We start from the raw sequence: 24,486 nt of genomic DNA on the forward strand, positions 1-24,486 counted from the left end.
CTATTTATTGTTGGTCTTTCCACCAGTCTCTAGTATATTATTCCCATAACTGGTCACACCGTTCCCAAACAAGAAAAAAGACAATCACAGCGATCTACAACAGTTTTGATTATTTATGCTATTTTTAAAATGTGTTTAATATCCATGGAACTCTTTAATCAAGAATATAAAGTCATCTACATAGGTTCTGCCACTCAAAGTTGGGAACACACTTCGAACCACATTATCCTAAAGTAATGGACTGGAATGATAAGCAACTAAGTCTGCAAATATAGCAACCATCAATAACATACATTTTTTCAAATTATAATTCTAACAGATATGTATTATTCTCCTACCTCACAAATTCCAATAGGAGTCCTTTTTGTCAGTACTGGGAAAATAAGCTTTCAATCCTGCAGCCAGTCAGTTAAGACTATTTTAGATAGAGTGTGAGGCCAAAAAAGCCTCTTGCCTCCAATACCATACATGACACAATTATAGTCCTACCTGAAGAAAAGTGAGTTTAAATGATAACTGTCTCCTAAACATATGCATAAATTCCTATCTCTGGTGCCAGAGCAATAATTATATTGCACTGTTTATGTGCCTACCTCTGTCTGGAGGACAGCTGTCTGACCCGTCTTTAGGGAGCCTGGACTTTTCTCCCATTTGATACCCAGGATGCTTAGGATACCCCCTGAGGCAACTGGGTGGTAAGGAGGACCGCTCTGAGAACAAGTTCCTTACAAAACCTAGTCCCCCATGTTTATTTTCTAACAATATTAGTTCACTGCTCTTCAAATCCTGGATGCTCATCAGTATTTCCTCTATTTTGGTAAAGCTAAATAAAAGTACTTTATTCAAGGAAGTAGCCTGGGCAGAAAAAAGAACAGTGTTCTATAGAAAAAGGCATTCGATATTTAGAAACTTCTCTGAACAGAAGTAAGAGAGCCTGAAAAGAAAGAAAAAATTTAAATTTTGTTGTCATTGTGACTGGACTTATGATAAGTTATCCCACAGCCCCTTGTGCCCGAAGAGGTCGTCTTGGGTAGCCCACTGGGCCTCAGTAACATAGAGAAAGCCTCTTAGGGATCTCTCTGGATACACAGAAATACTGCATTATTTTAAAATGAGAAAGCGGACTAGATCAATTAGGTTTCCAATCCTCTTGTCATAATAAACCTTGGTCTTTGGCAAAGCACCGATGGTTGGTTTATAAAGGCAGCTTCTTGGTAGGACATTAGCACCAATAAACCCTCTACCCCTTGGTCTCTCCCATGAACCAATTACTTCTCCCATACAGAAATGTTCCTTTTTGCCTAACTGAGCAACTATTTAGTTATAGGAAGTGTGGGAGGAGAAGGGATGCTTTAGGAAAACAAGATACAATCACAAAATCAGAGGCTCTAAAAGAAAAGTCAGGGGAGGCCAAAAGAAAAACATAATCATTAAGACAGCATTTCTCCTATTCAAAATTCACATATCATTCAGGACTAGTACAGTATGCTGCACTTGGCATACTCTGGGTGGAGTTATTTCTCTCCCTCATTCTTTTCTCTGTCAGGATTTAGGAGGAAAGGCACATCAATGAAAGTTTTCCTAAGGGTCCATCCTGGTACAATTTAATGTACCTACCACAAAAGATAAAGATAAATCCAATGTGAGCACCTATTTTAAAGATAAGCCTTCTTGGCACTTATAAAACAAATAAGATAATTATATATATATATATATATATATATATATATTTTTTTTTTTTTTGCCTTTCATTAAGATGTCATAGCACACTTGAGAGAACAAAGTCTATATGGCTAGGTACAGAGGAAAATGCTTTGAAGAAAACTAGTCAAAAACTACATGAGACATACAATTACGATTACTGATACCCTTTCAATGAAATCCTATGTGATTAAAATGAAAAACACACAGTCTGGGACAAATGTCTGTTTCACATTTCAAGTTGTGATCTGCTGCATTGGCATGAGTTTTGGTGAAACCTGGTAAAAGAAAGAGAAAAAAAAATGACCAAATTGTTAAAAAAAAAAACCTCGCAGCATAAGCATCTCCAAACTTGAAGGATGTTGGTAACAAACAGCCTTGCCATGGACATCACCTAGAGTTTCCTCATTATTTTCCATTCTAAACCAACAAGACAGACAACTCTTCTGCTCACATTTTGTGTATTTAGTAGTTCTCAACCTTCTTGCACATTATACCTCCTAAATTAAGGATCATTAAGATTCACAAGAAAGGGAGTGGAAGGGGAGCAGACAGAGACAATAAAGGGTTCAGATAATAAAGCTCTCTACTGAATGGATCACTGAGCTCTGAGACTGATACCTCTGAGGCTACTTAAAACAGAGACACAGAGTAAGGCTCAAGTCTCAAAATGGTCAAAATAAGTCCCAGTCAATTCATAATTTTGTTAAGAGACAATGTAGTCTTTGGATTAACTGGATACATATTAATAAAGATAAATATGATCAATGACAACTTTAGTCAGAAATTTCAAAATCAGAATGGAAATGATATAAAGGCAGTAAAAAGATTCCAAGTTATTTTAAAAAAGGAGGTAACAGTTAGAAATATTAAAAATTGACCATAATTATGTTCAATGTACAGAATAGTACATGCATTCCTAAAAGCCCTGAAGCAGAGAAAAATGAGGACAGGTCTACATTTAATGGGAGAGCTGGTGGCAGAAACCTAAACAAAACATAAGTGGTTTGGCTTAATTTTGACTGATCTTTCAAGGTGCAATGTCAGTACAGATGTCATTCAATCTGGCGAATATCTATTGAGTCCTAGTAAGTAACAGTGTCCACAGAAAGCCAGGAGGGGATATTAATGATTCTTTGAGCCCCTCAACAATGAACCGATGGAAGTGGGCCTAGCTGGCATTTTGCCTTCCAGAATAAACAGTTAATATTTTGTTAAATTAATGAACGAATGAAACAAAGATTAAGCTTCAAAGAACTAGAGGTTCTAACTAGGACTAAAGTTTTAATAGAGGTTAAGACAGTATTAAAAATAGAGGGAGTAGGCAATTATTTGGCTTTGATGAGGTTAAATATTTTTAGTTCATTTATAAATTGTTTCTGTATTAACTCTTCATAATGTCAAGAGTTAATGCCCCCTTTTCCATTTTTCTACTAAAAGAATGACATGATCAGAATAAAAAGGATCGGTATGGCTTCATATATAGCTTAAATGACAGCTCATTCAGATTTGCCAGTTCCAAGAGCAGATACATAACAATAGACAAAATAATAGACATATAATAAATAGACAAAAATCACAGCCCACATGTGCATAGATCTTCAACTCTACTGAAGAGAATAAAAGACATATGGGCTCTGTGTATTTTGAAAGTGTGTCTCACAAACAACCCATTTTCTTTTTTTAAAACAACAGAGCATCAGCAGAAATAATTTAATGAAATAAAACTGTTTTTTGGGGGGGAAAAATCACATCCAATAGATGCTTTGTAACATTTCCTTTAAAAGGAAACTGGACACCTTAATTTTATAAACTAAATATCTGACCATTTTCCTTGGCATATTGACCCTGTTTGGGGCTCTATTATTTATATCCTCAATGTGGACTCCGACTTCTATGAAAACAGAAAAGAAGCTTTATGCAGACTGACTTGCCTATTTTTATAATTAAAAACATCTACTAAACCACCATTTTTCATCCTATTCTCTCACAGTCTTATCAACATGTTAAGTCCATGCAAGCCGAAGCAGATTTAATCTGCCAAGGTGATCTACAGGGTGGCACAAGATTGTATGATTTAAGTGTAGAAATTAAGCCAACAATTTGTCTGCCCAGTCCACTGAAATCCCAATGGTATATACTCTTTAATTCTGGTACAATGCCAGTTCATAATATATACTGAGTGTAAATTTATTCAACTTAGCAAAAAATATCCCCAGCTGCCTTCTTTCAGATTTCACTGCAAACATATAAATAAGCGGTATTCTTATTTAATTTTTTGCCACTGGTGGTTTAGGTGTATTCCTGCCTGGAGAATAAGACCAAGGCCCTTGGGAGTAGAAACTATACCAATCTGTTCTATTTTATTTACATTTAACTCAATATGGGATATAACTGGATGTTTTAATAAATAATCATGGATGACTAATGACCTCTGGAAGTTTATTTGACCACATGATGTTCAAATATGGACTCAAATTTTTTTAAAAATTTGTAATTAAAAAATAAAAACAGAAGGAAATATTCTGTTTCAAAAAAGGTCCACATACATTTATGTTAAAGAAAAAAAACCCTATTTTATGTAACATAAGCATGCATTAGAAAAGAAAGAAATGAGGAACTGTTTGAATTAACTACTCAGTGGAAAGAGAGACTTTGGAGATAATGCAATTTAGGTGGTGGGATTTCCCCTTTTCTTTCTATTTTGGCCCATCAAGTAACTGGCAGTAAGTAACACACAGACTGATACACAGAAATCCAACATTTTCATTAGCTGGTCACAGCTTTAATATGAGAAAATGTTAGCCAACACGTTTTCAAAATTACTTTGACCTAGGTTTTTACCCTTTTTAATTATGCAACAACCTGGTTGTCTAACTATTCCCTTCTAGAATGCTTATCTCCAGATATACAGTGAAGACTGAGTGGGCCTTTTCTCAAGAAGAAATTTTGACTGACTGACATAAAGTCACATGTAGAGTAAAATGCGACCTATGCAGTAATAACCACATGGAATAGCTTCTGAAGTATGACATGAAACACCTTCTGAACGATCAAGAAGTGTTATCCTCAATGTGCTTTTATGATTACATGTATTTTATTGATAACCCAGCTATTAAACAGAACAAGTTATTAATTAGAGCATTTCAGTCCCTAGCATTACGGAAAAACAATCGTCATATGTGATTTCATCTGTCGGGGTCTAAAGAGAGCCATTGATCATCAGATCCTCAAAAGTGGGTCCTTTTGTTGAGACAGTTCAGCTGCTACCACACATTGTCATTTTCAGGACAACAGGAACATACAGATTAACATTTTATCTCAACACCCTAATTTGGAGGAAACAAGATCGATCACAGGCTCATGTCAAAAGAGAAGGAGGGGTGATACGGTAATAAAACGGAAACCAAGAGGTATTTTTCGGTGCATTGAGACCTGGAAACTTGCACTTAAAAAAAAAATAAAAGTGCAAAAACAGTAAAATTCCACCTTGTTCATCCTGACTTATCTACATGAATGAAAAAAAAATAATAACAATAAGGGTCCTTTCTTTGCATATTCTCTTTTGTAGCCAAGAACTGAACATGATGTGGATCTCAAAATTGTTACCCAATGAAGAAGAGGTGAATTTATTCACATAGGGAAAAAATATAAAGAAGAGCTGATATGTAAGAATTGTTTGCTTTTATCAACGGGGTAAGGAATTCCAAATAGTTAAAGTATGAACAAATCTCAGTTTTCCCCCTGAGGTTATTGAAAAGCTAATTAAAGATGTGCTTTTTGTGCGAGGTATTGCTGACAGACTTCTTTTTTCCAAAGGGAAATTCAAAAAAGGTTAATAGACAAAGACCCTCATACAGTACCAAAACAGTTATATGTGGATAATGAATTATGCAGCAGAATTGTTTTTACAGGATTTGTTATGCACTAATAGGTACCAGCCAAGCAAGAAGAAGTCTATGAAATCTATGCACGATTTCTCGAATAAGTTTTGTTAAATCACTTTCTCTAGGATGGGTAGTTTCAAATTTCTTCCCATTATAAATATATTTCATTTTAACTAGTAAATCCGTTCTTGAAAAGGTATGTGAGAAGGAAATTCTTTTCTTTCAGTTCTTCAGAGACATTTCACCTTTACTTTTGATTCACTTCCAATGGACTGAGCCATCCTCTCAACTCCCATTAGGTAGCTGATCGGTGATTCATTAACAAGCACTGGCATTAAAGGGTGATTATTTATATTATAGTACTATTCTCTTTGTTTTAAAAAGAAGATTTGTGGGTTTCTTAAATGTATACTCCCCTGATGTATATGTGCTTTGTAAGTCTTAGTTTTTATGAACTAGGTTTTTTTCTTTAAATGCAGGATACACCTATTTTGTGACTATCAGTCAGTGTCAGAGCTCATCCTTCTAATACGGTCCATGGATAGAATAATCAGGCATCAAAGTTAATCAAAGAGAAAGCCATAAGCCACAGCTGGGTTTAAAACAAGGCAGTATCATTTTTCCCTGTGTGGCTCACATTTTAGAGTTAATTTAGTCTAGCCACACTGATAGGTAACCAAGAACAAAGGATTGCAAGGGACTTTATAATAAAGTAGCTTAGAGTTCAAACTCCACCTTCTGCTTCCAGCAGCCCCTGGTGGTTCCTCCGCCTCCTGCTTCTGACTCCTGAGCCAAATGCTGGCTGGCCATGAGTCAGAGCCCGCTCCTGCTCCCACCTGCTCTCATCTGAAGGCACTCTCCCTTTTCACTCCTGTTCTCTGTAAAGGTCAACTCCAAAAATGATCACAAATTAATGGTTCATGTCCTGTAAACACCCATTAATCAAGCTCATGATATAGGACAAGTGGCTGGATTCGTTCACAGAAACACTTACTGCAAAATCACACCCAGTGCTCTTTTTTATGTCATCCACGGTCAGGCCTTCCCAGAGTTCAATCAGAGTCAGTCCTTTTTTGTTGTCCACATCAAACACAGCCTGTCAGAATCAAGAAAACGACAATGACAATTTCTATCACAGTAATAATTTTATAACACAAAACAGAAATAACCTCTCGAGTTCTTAAAGGAGAGACAAGACCCGGGACAAAAGACTCTGACAATCAGCAATGAGAAAATGTCAACTCTAACGATTATATTTTGGTGAGAATAAATGCCAGCTCCCTAATTGGCAATTAGCTGTGGAACACTGTTGATGCCAGAAAATAAATGAGTGTTGACTATTGATGGCACTTGCCACTTTTGTAACCAGTTGTTGTTGTTGTTGTTTAACTACCTTCCTTTAGTTAGGTCTAACACTTCTGGTCAAAATTTCAATTAGAAAATGATGATGATTTAAAGAAAGAAAGGAATGAAGAAAAGTGGGGACGGAGGAGAAATTTGGAAGGTGAATGCACAAGGATGGCGGGGAAAGCTAGTCAACGCTGCTGCGTAAAGAGTTACAGGAAATAAAAGAAGGCAGGCACTTGGAAGTCCTGATGAGTAACTGCTGAAAGACCCCCAGGTAAGTATTAAAACTTTGCCTTTAAGTCCTGGGAAGACACACAGGTGCGAGAGGCCAGCATGAGAATCCCCCTCTGGTATGCACCTCAAATGAAGATGCTTGTGTTTGGGACAAGTACGAAAAGACTAACCAGCGCTCTAAACATTCCTTTACAACATTCTGGTTGGTAACAACAGGTGACGGTAGTACCAATTGGTGCAGTGTGACCTCAGCAGGCACACTCAACCTGCCATATCTGATTCAGAGCACCTGTTGTCACAATGCAATATGATAACCTGAGTGGGAGGGACCAACGAAGTTATTTAGTATAAACTCCCACTCAGGAAAAAACATTCTTCTGAGATGGTCACTGGGGCTCTGCTGAGAAACTTTCTGTGTCAGGAGGCTCACTTGGCTCGTGGCCAATTAGACTATGGCTAGAGCTCTAACCGTAAGAGCCCTTGACAGCTTCCCTCTGTCACTCGCTAGGTCTTCGAGTTGTCCTCCAGAGCAACAGGACTACTCTCTTTCTAGACTTCCACAGCTAGTTTCATTTTACCCAGACTTAATGTTTCCCATATCTCTTCCGTCCGTCCTCCAGATTTACCTTACATTCAACTATTTTTCGCAGGCTGATCTTGATTTTCAGTTAGCTTGGAAATCAAACTCTAAATTGCCATTTTAAATACACTCTTGCTTAGAAGACAAGTATGAAGATACAGCCACATGAAGAGGAAAACCCTGGCTTTTGAGGTAGACTGGAAGTGAGCTCTGCCACATGCTAGCTAAGTGGTCTTTGGTGAACCTGTCTTTGCAAGTACACATGGATATCAAAACACCCCACTTCCCAAGATTGCTATACAGGACAAATAAAATAAACGTACTCTGAGCACCTAGAATCATGCCTAAAACTCAGAAGGGGCACCACACCCGCACGTTCATTCCCCTTAATAGCTTAACTTATTGTCACTTGTGTGTGAACTCAAGTCAAAGTCCCGAAATGCTTATTAATCTCCAGTTAATTGATTTTTTCCCCCATGAGCAAAACATTAAGAGGACGAGTAATACCTGCATTCTCTGTTTGATAAATTCACGGATAACTTGGTTGATTTTACTGGAAAAGAGGATTTAAATTTTGGAGGCAATATTCTGCCAAACATCCTTTTCATTTACACAAAAAATGTTCCTAAAAAAACCTTTTTTCAGCAGAAATATATGTTTTGAGAGGGCAGAAAATGGTCATTTAGGAATGTCTGTGTGCTGCATTAGATTATTTAATTCCAAAATGACAAGTTAAAACTTTTTTTAAATGGATACTTTTATTTTGCAGAAAACGTGTCTGGGGCATTATTCACACTGATTTTCCTTCCCTTGCATTATGAACAGCTATAAATTTATCAAAATGGAACAAATTTTTTTTAAAAAGGAGCCTCCAGATTATGTTATTAAGAATAGGCAGGAAAGGGATTTGAGGAGGAGACAACTGTGATATCATGAATATAAGGCTTCAGTGATCAGGGAGAGAAAATCTATGGCAAACTGATTTACTGCTTTTAAAAACTTTTAACACCTTTATCAAACCCTAATTAGCTCTCAAGGTCGTTTACTAGGAAGCCAGCATCTATTATTAAAATGAAGGAAATTTATTTTTGAAATATTTAGGAAGATTCCATTTAGCAGTATAAAGTATAAACAAAACCTTGATAAAAATGGGAGACTCCATTACAGATAAAGCAGTCAATCATAGCCCAGATGCTGTCAAAGAAAGCATCTTTCACAATCTCATTCTAGCAGCACAAAACTAGGAAATTAGGGTCAAAACATCTCCAAAGCCTCTTTCAAATGGCAAACCAATGGAATTTTCCTTAGAAGTTGAAAATGGAATTCTAGTCCCATATCTACCATGGCAGGGCTGAACACATTCATCGCCCTTAATGGCACTGCATTCTAATTCACTCCTTCAACAAAGATTTATTGAGCACATACTGTATCTAGAGCACAGGGGTAAACATGCACTGTTCCCTTCCCTGAGGTTCCACAGCTGCCTTTCACTCTGCCCATTTTTTGCTATCATCTACAGTACAGGCTCCAATTATCCCCACATGCTAATGATGTCCACATACAGACTTCCCCTCTGAGCTCCAGATCCACATCTCTATTTGTTTACCAGAAATCTCTGGAGGGGTGCCTGGGTGGCTCAGTTCGTTAAGCATCTGCCTTCTGCTCAGATCCTGATCTCAGGGTCCTGGGATCCAGCATTGGCATCACATCAGGCTCCCTGCTCAGGGGGAATTTGCTTCTCCCTCTGCAACCCCCTACCCTTGCTCATGGGCTCTCTCTCTCTCAAATAAATAAATAAAATCTTAAAAAAAAAATCTCTCACCAGATGTTCACATATTCAGGAATAATCAAACCGAGTGTGTCCAAACTGAACCCATTCTCTTCCTACCTCCCACTGCTCCTCTCTGTCTCTTCCCACAGTCTGGGCTTCCTGAGGAAATCTTAGGAAGCACCTCTGCTGCAGCAGTCATATTCAATTCATCATCTCGCTAGGTTGGGTCCATCTGGGTCTTTCAGATCTGTCCTTCTGTCCTGTGGCTTAAAACTCTGATATTTCTGGTCTAGATCACTGCAGAAGCCCTCTAACTAGACTCTGTCTCATCTCTTCTCCCCCTACTCTCTTCTTTTCAAAGTAATGGATTCTTTTCAGTAAATCTTGTCACCACAGTTTGGGAGGGGCTCAAGAAGTGGTAAGACTCAGGGAATAAATGGTGAAATAAAATATTCTGCCCTTTCATCCAACTTCTATTCTCTATAAGTCATCTTTATGGAATTCCACATAAACAGTCCTAGGGGAAGGCATCATCTAGAACAGAATGCTTTTCAAATGTGGCTCTGCAAGATATTATGAACCTCCCCCTCACAGGGCTGCTTTAGGGCGCTTCTTACCACACCCTGGTGAGGGGCAGCAAACCAGCCGAATGCCAGGATGCTATCCCTATGGCTCTCGGCAAAAGGAACAGCACCCAAACCAGGTCTGATACAGGTAATTTTGTTGTTTTGCTTTAACCAAGTTATTGAATCAAAACGATGCCCTCCTAACTCACACTGCAGAGAGTTATGTCATTCCAACATTCTAGGTTTATATCTGGGCCAGAAAAATGACTACAGACAACTGTCAGTGAGGCTGCTCTCAGATCTGAGTCATTTCCAGTTGTGCCATTAGCCAACATTTTCTATCTAAGAAGAAAATCAAGAGAAGCACGAATACGGCTGGTGTGTTCTGAAATCCATCTTACAAGAGAGCTGAAAGCATGCAAGAACCACAGAACAAATTTCTTGGCTCACTATTCAACTTTCACTGCAATTTGAACCCAAATGATTAAAACCCAATTTTGGCTGACTTTCTCAAAATGAAATCCAACGATTTGCACTTGTGATTTGGGAAAGCAAAGAAGAAGGGTAGGAATGAATAATATATTCTTTTTTTTTTTTTTAAGATTTTATTTATTTATGAGAGAGAGAGAGAGAGCGAGCGAGCACAGGCAGACAGAATGGCAGGCAGAGGCAGAGGGAGAAGCAGGCTCCCTGCAGAGCAAGGAGCCCGATGTGGGACTCGATCCCAGGACGCTGGGATCATGACCTGAGCCGAAGGCAGCTGCTTAACCAACTGAGCCACCCAGGCGTCCCTGAATAATATATTCTTAACTTTATATATATCATCCATCTTAGACATCTTAATCGTCCAAGTAAAAGGATGAATAAAACTTTTCTTTGGTTATACATACTGTCAAAGTTACCAAGGCCAGCAGTTCAAGTCTGTATATGGGTATTTCCAGAGTAGCATGCAAAGAATTCTACATTTAGAAACATTAAATTGATGAATTATCTTATTCAGTCTACTCATGGATTAAATTAGTCCTATGACTACCAACACAAGAGTTTTAGAGGGTAACAAAACAAAATTCTAAAAATGCTTATAAAATTTAAAAAGTGGTGGCAGGCATTAGTGGGAATAAAAATAGACACCGTACCTTTTCAGTAATGATGCGGTTGACACATTGCTTTCCAGTCAGTGGCAATGTACATTTCTCCATGATTTTATGTACATTTCCCTGTTTTAAAGAAGGAATATCAAAAAGAGTAGTTAGGGACCAATTCTTGTTTAGAAGGAGAATAACAAAAGGACAAACAGGAACCACCAGAGAAATCGTCTCTTAGGTACAAGCTGTTCCAAAATGTTTGCACAGTCACACTTCTGCTTTCTTTCTGGAGACAGCTTCTGTCCCTAAAATAATTTAGGAAGAATACCAAATGAATGACCAAAGTCATAAATGATTTAGTTGGGAAACACCTTGCCACAAATTGGACTTCTCAAGTCTCAGTCCTCATATCCCATAATGAAAAATTTCACTTTAGTGTCCTGCTTATTTTTTCTCTTTCAGGGAATGGTCTCCTTGACAAACAAGAGCTATTATTCACCAAGGAAAGGAAGCACACATAAAACACGAATGTCTAATACCCTTTTAAAATTAATTTGGTTTGCTAGAAAAGTAAAACATATGTGAAAACAGCAGTGCCTAGCCTCCCTCCCTTACTTTTAGACCTGTCTCAACAGGAATCCATTTTATGTTATTTTTCTTAGCATTTCCTATCTCTACACATTTTTCCTGTTACCTCTTCATTTTTAAATATTGTCTTTACCATGCTCTTTCTTTTTTTTTTTCTTTAAGATTTTATTTATTTATTTGACAGAGACTGCAAGAGAGGGAACACAAGCAGGGGGAGTGGGAGAGGGAGAAGCAGGCTTCCCACCAAGTAGGGACCCCGAAGTGGGGCTCGATTCCAGGACACTGGGATCATGACCTGAGCCGAAGGCAGAAGCTTTAACCCACTGAGCCCCCAGGTGCCCTCTACTAACTTCTTATTACGGCACCTGAGGACTTAACTCTCTTAACAAAATCCCAGCCTCCTCCATCATCTGCAGTTCTTTAGTAGAGCTGTGTCACAATTCGTAGTTAACTCCGTGGTTAGAATGTACATGGTTCTGCCTAAATGACTGTGTCAAACTGTTCACTGTCAGGCAAGGCAGTGTAGTCCACCACGCTTATATTCACATGCCCATACAGCTATTTGCTTTTCCTGGTGTTTGTCTGAGCCTCAGTTTGCTCATTCGTAAAATGTGTGAGCTGGCTAAAATTCGTATTTTTTTCAAAGTTTCTTTTAGCTACTGTACCCTTTCTTCAAACATAAAATAAAAAGGGACTAAAAGTAGAAAGCAAGTAGAGGGTTGGGCAAAATCAGTGAAGAAGAGGGGGAGGTACTGGCTTCCAGTTACAGAATGAATAAGTTGTGGCAATAAAAGACATAGCGTAAGGAGTATAGTCAATGATACAGTACTAGCGATGTAGCAGTGTCTCAGGACAGATGGCAGCTACACCTCTGGTGAGCACAGCATAATGTACAAACTTGCTGAGTCACTGTGTTATACACCTGAAACTAAGGTAACACTATGTGTCAACTATACACGCAAAAAAAAAAAAAAAACCAGAAAAAAAGAAAAGAAAATAGTGGAAAGCAGGTTTTCCCCACTTATCTCCCATCCTCCAACCCCCATCCCCACATCCCAGGTGTGGAGGTGGCCTCTGGGACATGTATGGAACACACTTGAAACAATAGCTCTGATGATCTAACTGACTACGATTATGATTAAGGTCCTTTCCAAGTATCAAGCAACAGGAGCTTAAATTAGTATTTCCCTTGAGGCTGAAGGCTACCCTATCATATTCTAGATCTTCTATTTAAAAAAATGGCAAAATGCTTCTATTGCTTCTTTTTGGATCTGAAAACACCCCACATGATGTCATCATCTTTAGCCATCTGACTGTTCTACTACTAAAATATGTACCTGCTACCTAGTTTATCTTTCTCTCAGGATTTCTGTTAGACCAAGTATATAGTTTTAGGCAAGGACTTTCAGATAACTAAGATTAATTAAGAAGACTTTGTTCCTTCATAAACTGTCAACTCACCAATGCACCAGTAATTAAAAGGTTTTAGTGTACTTAACTCAGTGCATGGCATAAAAAGCATTCAGTATTTTACTGAATAAATGAATGGGTAGGAAAATGGAAGATCTACTGGGAATCCCAGATGGATTTCAAAAAGCCAAACTCTATTACTTTAATTTAATCAAAATGAGTATGAAATACATATAAAATGGACAAACATTACACCTTTAATAACAAGTTATATGCTCTGGATCTTACTGTATAAGAACATTCATAATTGTAGAAATAAAAACCTCATTTTCACTTAATTTTTAATGCTCTATTTTCCCTTCCACTTTCAAAGAAAGTCTGCACATGTCAGAGAAACTTAATTAAAGAGCTGAAATTAATGATGAATATTCAAGCTTGTACAGTTGTCAGGTCTCTTTACATTTAATGTAACTCAAATAAGGCATGTCACAGTGAATTGCGGGCCTGCCTGGGAACAAAGTGAACAATCTGGGGGCCTCTGAAGAACAGCTTTTGCAGGGAGCTCTTACCTTGTTCTCATTTGAGCACGATCTGTGTCTGGTGTGAAAGAAACGACTTGGATTTTCATGACCAACCAACTCCATTTTAGGAGGAATCAGGAATTTCAACTGACAGAATTAACTGTGTGCTGCCAGTAGAGAGACCTTTCATAGACTATCTGCTGTATAAACAGTATAGTGTATGGTTAAGGGTGTGGACTGGAACCAAAGCACCCGGGGTAAGTCTGGTTCTGCTCCATGCTGGCTATGCAAAGTTCCTGGGCCTATGTTTCCCCATCAGCCTTACCCCACGAGGTTATTGCAAAATGAGATGCAAAAAATGGATTCATCTCATGTTAAGTATCTGTCACTTAACAAGTGCTCAATAAATGTTAGCTACTATTGTTTATACAAAACATATTTACATTTCTACCGTCTACCAGGAAATTCTTTAGGAGCTCTTAGGTTCCAATATGAAGTTAGACACATAATTGTGCAGAAAATGGTCTAACCACAATTCCTAAAATCACATATGGCTGACCTAGGAAACTGCCACCAAGTGCATTCTTGCAGGGAGAACAATGTTGCTAAAGGATTCCATTCACATTTAGCTCCAAGAAACAACACAGATCAAGGAAAAAGAGAAAATGAGAGACAAAAAGATGAAAGAATGTCACAATTTCAGTATTCAACAACAGGCTAGCTATGAAGCCAAAACAGGACTAACTCCCACTTTAGTGCTCTGTTCTAACCATGCCAGACTGAGCCTTACAATGTGGAATGGCAGCTGCACAGATTAATGATTCACAAAGGAGGAACAAGTGCTGAGTTTTTAGCATTTAAAAATAAATCCTAAAAGAGAGATGCAGGATAGTGCGGTAGCAAACAACACTGTCTTAAGGGTCCAAAGACCCATTTATGTTTTTCTCTTGCATCTGCCTTTGAACGGTCATTTGGTCCCTTCAATTCTTAGTGCTGTGGTTTCCTCTACAAAGGCCTCGTCTTCCTTACCTGATCACTATAGGAATCACACAAAATGTTCTGAAAGTGCAGTAAACTAGGAGGAGTGGATCCACACACAAATATTTAGGGTCAGTGGGGTTGGTGCCTCCTTATCATTCTGCTTCTTTCTATCTTTCCTCATGAAGAAATGCCAGAAAAGGCAGAGGAATGGATACAAAGTGTAGCATTAAAATGCTCTGACTAGCCTCAAGGGCTCGTGATTTCACTTCGCCCTTACATTTGCTAACTTCCTCATAGCCCTGATGAAGAGCTAAATCTCTTTCCTCCACCTGCTTCTCCAGTTTTTCTCTTTTCCCCCTTGGTCACTGACAGGCTTCATGGAAGCCCTGGGAAGTCACCGTTTTCTTTTTAAATGATTTAGTGTCTCCAGTACTTTCTATCACTTGCTTCATGGTGATCTCTAATTCTTTAGATAACTGTGTGAAATCCTGCACCTAAATTCTTTAGCAACAAACAACTCTGGTTAAATGATAATAAATCTCCCTTGTTATCATGACGGTAAGCTTTGTGTTATCACAATGAACTTAATCCCAAACAAGCTCTCTTTTTCACGACACAATGATTTTTGCATTTGATAGCATTTTATTCACCTGAGGGAATGAAGCATGCATGTAGTAAGGTTTTGCTTTACATAAAACATCATTTTATGCCCATCTTTTCTGTTAAGTGCTTTTTAAATGTGGCTGCAATGTATTTCTTCTTTCAGGAAACTTCCTTGGGAAAGCCCTAATGATCAAGTACAGAAAAGGCAAATTCTAGAAGTTGGTTGCTCCTTAAGGGACGGAGTCTTAAGGCCTTCATTCATGCTACCTGAACCACACTCAACTGCAGACTCCATCACCCCACATTCAAGACCCCTAGTCTTCAGGACATGGGGTGTGAATATTGTAATTCTGATTGAAGAACTCCAACAGAGCTAGAGCTGTAAAACACCACGTGACTGAGCTTCTAAGGCCCACTGGAGGCTGCTGTCTAGTCCCAAGATAGGTACTTGTACATTCCCAACATCACCAAACCTACGAGGAGAAGCAAAGCTAGCAGAAGTCTGTGACGGGGCTTACAAGACTTTGGGGAGATAGGTAAAGGTATGATCAAAGGGAGAAGCAAAGACATCTCAAGACTGCAGTATGAAACATACAAATTTATAAGTCAAGAGAGGAGCTGAGTGAATTATGGTTACTCCCCCTCTTCTGCCTACTCAGTCCTAAAACTGCAAGGCCTGCATTAATGCACTGAAAAGAGGCACTACATAAGCTGAACTTAACAAGAGAATATTCAATACTTCATCTGCTGGCACAGTGAAACCTAGGACAGATCTCTCTCTGGCTTTTGCCGAAATATAAAAGAAGCCTGAATGTCACTGTCCCTTGCCTTTCCTTCTCCCCACTCGTCTTGATACTTAAATTAAGGGAAAAAGCATCTATAAACATACACACACAAACACACACCTCACAGGGAATGTGGTATTACAAAACACATGGACTGTCAAATCGCTATGAAGATTGAAAAGAAAACACAGAAAAGAAACATGAGATTGGCTAACTAAAGAAAATCAGGATATACAGGGTAAAAGGACAAGATGCTATTATTCACACTTAGTTTATACTCCTGGGTATTTTTGGCCTTTACACAGTACCTATTTGGCAGGGATTCCAATAATCCACAAAGGACTTGAGCAGAAAGACTCAGCTAGCTCTGAAGTAGAGAACCGTTGCTATTACAAATGGTTTTTATATGTGGATGTAATAACCATTTGTGGTTACAGGCACATTCTCAAGGGGAAGGCTAACCAAACGAGATGGTACATACAGCAAGGCATTTCCCTGAAAACAGTCTTCAGGGCTTTGAGATTTTAGAATAGAAGGCCATTTTTCTTACATATAACACAAAAATCTTTATCACGGCCTTTTATTTTCTCTCTAAAGATTGCATCCTATGATCTCTAGCCTAAGAGTGGCACAGCCCAGGCATGAACAGGAATGACTTTCTCTTTCCATTCATGAATTGCTGTTGGACATCAGAAAGCTTCTCTGTGAGCTAGTTTTCCTTTTAAGAACTGTGGATGCTCAAAGCCTCAGAATTTAGAGTTATTAGCTTAATTAAATTTCTATAAGACCATTTTAAACAGCTTTATTGGTTGTTGGACTATGTTCTGCTTTTTTTCTTTTCCATTATAAAATTTTTCTTGGCAGGCATTTCCATCATGAATGGAGAAATAAAAAAGGAAAACCATGTAAGGATTTCTATTTTTTAAAGGTAAATATTTTTTTCCTAAACAGATCCTAGCCACAAAATAGTCTCATTAACAAATTACAAAATATTGACAAGCTTCTTTAAATGAAAAAAAAAAAAAAATTAAACCAGCTGAAACTGTGTTAATTATAAATTATTCCAACAAAGAAATACTTTATTTACCTTGGATACTTCTCAATGCTGCTGAAAATTAATCCAAGAATGTTTCTCAGGAAATAATTTAAAAAAAAATCACATTTGTTGGCCTTTCGTAACACATTTGGTCCAAAACAAATAGGACTAATAAACCTCATTTACTTTATATAATTCTTCTCCATATAACTCCTCTCCAACGTAAAACTACATTCAAGATTTCTATTTTGTTATCAGATATAGATTAGATATAATCAAAACCTTATTCATAAAGACTTATCCCCAACATCCTAACAATATAATTATGATTCTTTTCATCCTTTCAGAATCCAGACCTCCTACTGTAAAATAAAATCTAAACCTCTTTCAGAAAGAGGGCTTTCATTTATGTTCTCTAAAATAGGTACCCAAGCTTTGCTTGTTTCCAATAAACGACAACCATGACTGAATTTCTCTGCTTTTGTGCTCTGAAAGTTATACCCTTAGGAAATATTTCCAGTACACAATACTGAGAACAAAGCACTTTCTTTTATATTGTTAGTGGTAATGGTACCTGCCAGACAAAAAAGGTTATTAGAAAAAAAAATGGGGGCCCAAAGGCAGGATACATGGATTCTCAGCTTGTTTTTGCTCCTAATTGTGTACTTGACTTTTACAGGAATTTTCAACCTCTGTGGCACTGGGTTTGTTTTCCTTTGCAGGGGAAACAACGAGACCTTCCTCATAGGACCATTGTAATGATGAGATATGGAGGCAGGACTTGTGAAACAGCTTTGAAAAAGTTAAAAGTGCTCTTACATGTTCAAAGTCTCAGTATTATTTGAAGAATTAACGAATTCAACAAGTATTTATTGAGTCCGAATGTGCATTAGACATGATACTCTTCAGCTCTTAAAATGGACAGAGCCCCTTCCTTCACAGAACTTACATTCTGGTGGAGAAGGTGGAGAAGGTCCATCAGAAGGGGGTGGGGGGACACTTCTGTTTTATGGAATAGTCAGGGGAAAGCTTCTCTTTGAGTAGAAACCCGAGTGAATTGAGGGAGCAGGCCAAGCAGGTACGTGAGGTAGAACATTCTAGGCCTCGAGAAGAACAGTTATTTTTGCAGGGAAATGTCTCACCAAAGCAAGGAAAGCCTTAGGGGAAACTTAAAAAGGGAAAGTGATCATTCTGAAACCTGAAGCTTCCAGAAAAGGGCAGATTTGGATGAAACTGGTGCAGAGTGCGCTCTGGTGAGGATGCAGCCTGTACACTATAATGAACACAAGCTGGACCAAGCTGAACGAAGCTCCCAGCTCTCTCCACACCCGGACAAGTTTCTTAACCTGCCCACATATCAGTCTTAAGAGGGGCACCGAGAAGCTAATGAGATTCAGTATGTGCAACGCCAAGCACAGGGCGATGTGCCTCATAAGGACTCAAATTGTTACCACTTTCCTTCATTTTCCTGACAGTTTTAGAGGGGAGAAGAAGGACATATCAAGAAGCCTAAGAAAAAAGGTAGCTAGACACCAAAAAACTGCCTAGGAAGAAGAAAATAGTGAAAATATTTTGCTTTTGTAAAAAGCTTTAAGTAGGGATTTCTAATTAAACATTTGAAGAACCATTTCTTTTCCTGTTTCAGAAATTCTGGCTGAGATGAAAGAAAAGACTTTGGAAAAAGAAGGTGGGGCAGGGGGAGAGAATTTGCTAAATACAAGTCTAATGTTTTGAAAACGAATGCACAAAAATAATCTAAAATGAGGTGGACTTCAATGCTTATGCATCAACATTGAAGTAACAACAAAAAGGAAGTCAGAGAGTTTTCTCCAAATTAGACATCATGTTCCAGAAAAGATTTGGATTTGATTTGCATGCTTGGCATCCTTTTTGCCTCTGAAATGAAGTATTCTGGATGCTTTTGCAAGACATCTCTCAGAAGTCACCTGCATTGGTTTCATTTCTTTTGTTCCATATTTATGCTCTTCTGCTTCCTTTCCACTGTTTATAAAACAATTCATGATATTTTCATATTTATTACAGTTTTCACAACAAAACCATTTCATGAAACACCTCACTCTGTAACAGAACTCCCTCTTGGGAAGCAAGACAGATGCAAATCTTCTAGCTCTATGCTCTCCCACGATGCTGTATCTCTAAATAAGAACAGGGCAACGGACATCTGGGTGGCTCAGTTGGTCAAGCATCTGATCCTTGATTTCAGCTCAGATCATGATCTCAAGATCTTGACATCAACCCTGTGTCAGGCTCCAGTGCTTGAGATTCTCTCAGCCCCTCTGCCCTCCCTGCTCATGCTCTTTGTCTCCCAGAAAAAGACAAGACAAAAAACAAAAACAAAAACAAAAACAAAACAAAAACAAAAACAAAAAACAAACAAAAAAACAAAACGCAGGGCAACTGAACTAACATTTCCATTAAAATTAGCAGGTCTCAAGGTGAGAACAGGTAGATTTTGTGTTAAAATTAAGAATTACAAAAAATAAGGGAGAATGAACAAAGCATAGACAATGAAGAGAGCACCACCCAGTATGAATTTTGCAAATCATCAGAAACCATGGATTCAGGTCAGAAAGGCAATTAAGCTCAGTTGGTTCAAAAACACTGAGTTGGAAACAAGGAGCAAAGTTATACTGACAGCTCTGTAGTTAGAAGACTGAACTTTGGAATCACGGACACCTAGTTCTAATCTCAGTTCCACTAGTTATACGACCTCATGCAAGTAACTTAACTTCTCTGAAGCTGTTTTGAAACCATAAAAAAACACCTATATCAGGTTCATGGGCTTATACATGCAAATACACACAGAGTGGTTAGTATACTGTCGATACACAGTAAGCTCAATAAATGATAGCTCTCTTTATTGTAGCATGATGAACCATCATCATCATCACAACAATTACCTGACCACCACCAAATGTAAGCTCCATGAGGTCAATGACTTTTGTGTGGTTTGTCATCCCAAATAATAGAAGTACTTAACACATAATCAGTGCTCCATAAATATTTAATGATTTACCAAAATAAAAGTATCTTACTTTTCAGAATAAGGACACTTGCTATCATCAAGTCCACCATTTTCACCCTTCCCCAAATGGCACTTCAGAGTCTTGGTAAGAGTCCGTATTATCCACTTGAAAATAACTGTTGTTGAAAGGCCATATTTTGTTGTGTTTTTCATTTTGCATGCAGAGAGCAACCACTATAATAATCTTTAAACCTGAATCGTAACATCTGCCCTGATATCTTTTCACTGAGTTTGAAGACATTATATAGCTTTTACTCTTATTGTGTATGCAAATAACTAAGGAATACCCCACTGTTTCTTCTGCTCAAAGTTAAAGAACCATTTAGCTGAATGAGAATAAATAACTGTTTATTTGCAACCTTTCTCTCTAAAATATAAATGCTATCAATTTGGAAGAGCCTGAGAAAACAACAAAAACCATGGATGCATGACCGGCACAGGATTTTGGCATACTGGGAATTTCCAAACGCAGCACACATTACCTTTGCAGAATGCTCCATGGTGACCACCACTTTGGTCTTTGCACTGGACACTAGATCCATAGCCCCTCCCATTCCTTTTACCATCTTCCCCTGCAAAACAGAAATGGAAAAGAGGATGGAATTATTTTTCACTTCTTTTGGTATGTGGCAGAACAAAATTAACTGGCAAGAATAAGTCACTGGAATAATGAGTGAGAATAACTCACTGACCTTTATTGCTTAGTACTAGAACCTTTGGAATATTAATATACTGTTATTCTATTATTCTATGATTGAAGGAAAGTTCAGGACGAATACTTTGATGTCATTTTTATTAAATGTGGCTAACATTTTGTTGATGATATACTAGCAATAAGACAATCAGTAGATAAGAAAAATCTTAACGGGTGCCTGGGTGGCCTAGTCCTTAAGCATCTGCCTTCAGCTTGGGTCATGATCCCAGAGTTCTGAGATTGAGTCCCGCATCGGGCTCCCTGCTCAGCAAGAAGCCTGCTTCTCCCTCGCCCATTCCCCCTGCTTGCATTCCCTCTCTTGCTGTGTCTCTGTCAAATAATAAATAAAATCTTAAAAAAAAAATTCTTAAAGAAAAATCTTAAGAACCATTTCAGAATTCTGGCACTTTATTACTACAATGATAGGAGACTGAAATTCACATACCCCTGACATCCACTTCCTTCTTTTTAAACACAAAATCAGCACCACTGAGTCTTCAATTGCAAACACTTTCTAAAGCACTCTCTTGGATTTCCTACAGATTAAAATGTCATTAGGTAGTAGGCTAAGGCACTTACGGTGTTTCGCCAGTAATCATTAATATGAAAAGGTGGGTCTGTCTTTCTAAAACTGAGCATTTATCTTGCTCTTAGAAAAATAAGCCAAACAAAACAAAAAGCATATTGCTGTTAAGCAAAAACAGAAAACAGAAGCAGAGTTCAGGGCCTTTCACCATCACCATTCTATTTTTGTTCCCTTGTCCATCTCCTCATTCATTAAACGTTTAGCAGCCACATTCTATGGGCCACTCTGAATAATTCCCACTGTCTGTTTTGTCTCCTGGTTCCAGAGCCTTGGAAGAAGCAGGTATTGCCAGAGACAATGAAATAAATTCTTACTCAAGTATATTGAAGGGAAATATCTTCTAACATTGAAACCTCCTTAAAATTTTATTTTTTTAATCCAAGTCCTCTTGATGATTTGACAGTAAACTCTCAGCTCCTTCTCCATACTTCACAGTGACAAGTAGATGAGGCAATGCACTCATACCTGGCTTTCAAACATAGAAGTCTCAAGTTCTCTGATTTCAGAAACATTTTAGAAGCCAATGCCAACACCACACAAACATGAATTAGGTGTGCATTATATAAAGGAAGGGAGCAAGTGGTCAGGATGTCTTCGTGGTCCATCTCCGCTAAATGAGATGGGTAGCGGCTGGAAGTGGCTGTGGAGTGGCATGGCAGCGGGAGAGCAGAGAGCAGGGCAGACATGCAAGGTACAAAGTAAGTCTGTCTTCAGACACGTACGTTTCAGTGAAGCAGAGTATCTATGTAATTTTATGCTTCCATGAGCCATGCCTTCATTCTTAGCTGTGATTTTAATAAGCTAGGTATATTATTTTCATAATATTTCTGTAGAGAAATATATATTCTCTACCTTTATGGGATGAAATGTAAGTAATTCAGAGATGGAAGCAATCAATGTCTATCATAAACTCCAGTACTAAGGAAGTTTGAGATTTTAGAGCATCAAAGGACATTAAAGCAAGTCCATTATAAAAATGAATTAACCTGTTGTGGTAAGAACATTCATCCAGTCTCAGCTTTCACAGTGTCCTTGGGAAGACTCTAAAGGGATAAGTGCTAGCAGAATGAAGAAGCCAAAGAAAAGCAGAAACTAAACTATCATTTTAAAGACTTCTCGAATTAAAAAAAAAATCCTTGAATTAGAATATACTAGAGGCAAATTTTTTTCACCTGTGGCACAACAATGATAGGTAAAAGCTTATGCCAACCTCTAACAAGAAGCTTGTCCAATTCAGATGAATCTGATTTATACATTTTAAATCATTGTCAATTGTTTAAGAAATATTTATAGAACATATACTGAGTACAAAACACTGTACTGGCAGGAATATAAAAAGCTACAGAACATGGTAGAAGAACTGTCACTTTGTTTCTGCTAAAAAGAACATTCTTGCCCATATACACCAGCTCAGGAGCAGAATACTGGAGATCTGGCCCATGAACCCCGTGAACACTGGCAAATTCTCTGAACTATCTCTGAATCTGTCATCTATAAACCAAGAGTAAGAGTATCTGCCCTCTCCTAAAGCTGTAAAGAGGAGTATGAGATAATGTATGGAAAATTGCAGAATAAATAAAATTTATAAATGCACTGACATATATCATCATTCAGTGTATTTGGTTTACTGAGTGTCTAGTATGAGCTTGTCACTGTACTGGGTGCTAGAGTTAGAGATGACCACAGCAGGCCTCTTTTGTTCATAAACTCCATCATTGGGGGGAGGAAAAGCATCCATGAGTAATTAAGGAGATCTGGACCAATCTTCCTCCCTCAAAGACTTATTTATTTATTTGAGTGAGAGAGAGAGAGAGAGAGAGTAAGAGTGAGAAAGGGGGCAGAGGGAGAGGGAGAATCAGATTCCCTGCTGAGTGGGGAGCCTGACTCGGAGCTCAATCTCCATGACCTGAGCCAAAAATCAGGAGTGTGATACTTAATCCACTCAGCTACCCAGGCACCCCAAATTTCCTCCCTCTAAAAGAAGCCTTGCCACAACTCCCTCATCCCCAAGAGCCCAGTGCTGAGTGCCTCCCCCCTTCTACCCTGGCACATTTGCTAATTAATCTGTGACTGTAACACAGTGAATTTCAACTTTTTTTTTTTTCATCTTGTAAGTGCTTGGATGAGTGAGGAGTGAAAGGATTAAACGGACGTAGGCATGTTCAAGTCCTAGCTGGGCAGTGAGGCTGCCAGGGGTGACTATGCCTGGGGAAGCAGGAGGGGGAAGAGGCGGCTGGGGAGGGGTGGAGAATGGATCTCACAGAGGAGGTACTTCCCCAGAGCAGGGTGCCAGATGGCCCAGAGAACAGCAGCATAGCCTAGGAGAAAGTATTTCCAGCAGGTTAATAAGAACACCTTCAAATACTTGGTTTTCCTGTTTTTTAAAGTAAGTTCATTGTATTGGAGAAAGAAAATAACCTCTTCCCTTCCACTTCAGTTCCCAGGTGATTTCTGAAACAGAATCAATTACTAAAGGCAAACAGTTCATTCTATCTATCCCAGCAGAAAGAAACAGGGTTAGATGAGACTTAACTCTCCAATGGTGGGAAATACATCACTGCCCTTCAACCCACCTTAGCCACCATGCTTTTGGGGCTCAACGACTTGCATTTCCCGGTCTACACTGCAGTAGGGGTGACCCTGTGTGTGAGTTCTTGAAAACGGAGCGAGGAAGGGGATACCTGTGATTTCCAGGCCCCTTATGCTCTTTTGCCTTCTGAAATCTGGACATCGACATTGAAGGTGTCCTTGGAGGATGACTGAGCTTCCTCCATCCTTCGGGGTTTTTCTGGGTCTTTAAATCACTGTGTGCAATAGAGCCCACTTACTCAGAAACACACTGCACTGTTCGATATGAGTGAAATGCAAATGTATAGGGTGCTAAGCCATTGAAATTGGGAGTCTTATTCGTTATAGCAGCTAGTGTGACTAATATCATGATGTGACGCCCAAGTGAGTTCTATGGAAGGGACAGAACTGGATGTAGAATCACAACCGTTATATCTGTGCAAGAGAGGAAAGAGCAGGCCTCTCGCAGGGACACCATATCTACTGCTCCCTGACAG

General features: G+C 38.5%; 1 protein-coding gene across 1 annotated transcript in view; it reads right to left on the reverse strand.

Moving 5' to 3' along the window:
* Positions 1-1,857: 1,857 nt before the first annotated feature.
* The window catches only part of OXCT1 (3-oxoacid CoA-transferase 1), a 123,287-nt gene continuing 100,658 nt past the window's right edge, over positions 1,858-24,486 (reverse strand). The window contains exons 15-18 of the mRNA XM_032851979.1: positions 20,624-20,713; positions 11,223-11,303; positions 6,583-6,684; positions 1,858-1,979 (exon numbers count right to left, since the gene is read on the reverse strand). Of these exons, the coding sequence (XP_032707870.1) occupies positions 1,938-1,979; positions 6,583-6,684; positions 11,223-11,303; positions 20,624-20,713 (315 nt within the window). The 3' untranslated portion in view covers positions 1,858-1,937. The remainder of the gene's footprint in view (positions 1,980-6,582; positions 6,685-11,222; positions 11,304-20,623; positions 20,714-24,486) is intronic.

This window comes from Lontra canadensis, unplaced genomic scaffold (genome assembly GCF_010015895.1).
Source record: "Lontra canadensis isolate GAN:19392208 unplaced genomic scaffold, GSC_riverotter_1.0 scaffold5, whole genome shotgun sequence".
Lineage (NCBI taxonomy): Eukaryota > Metazoa > Chordata > Mammalia > Carnivora > Mustelidae > Lontra > Lontra canadensis.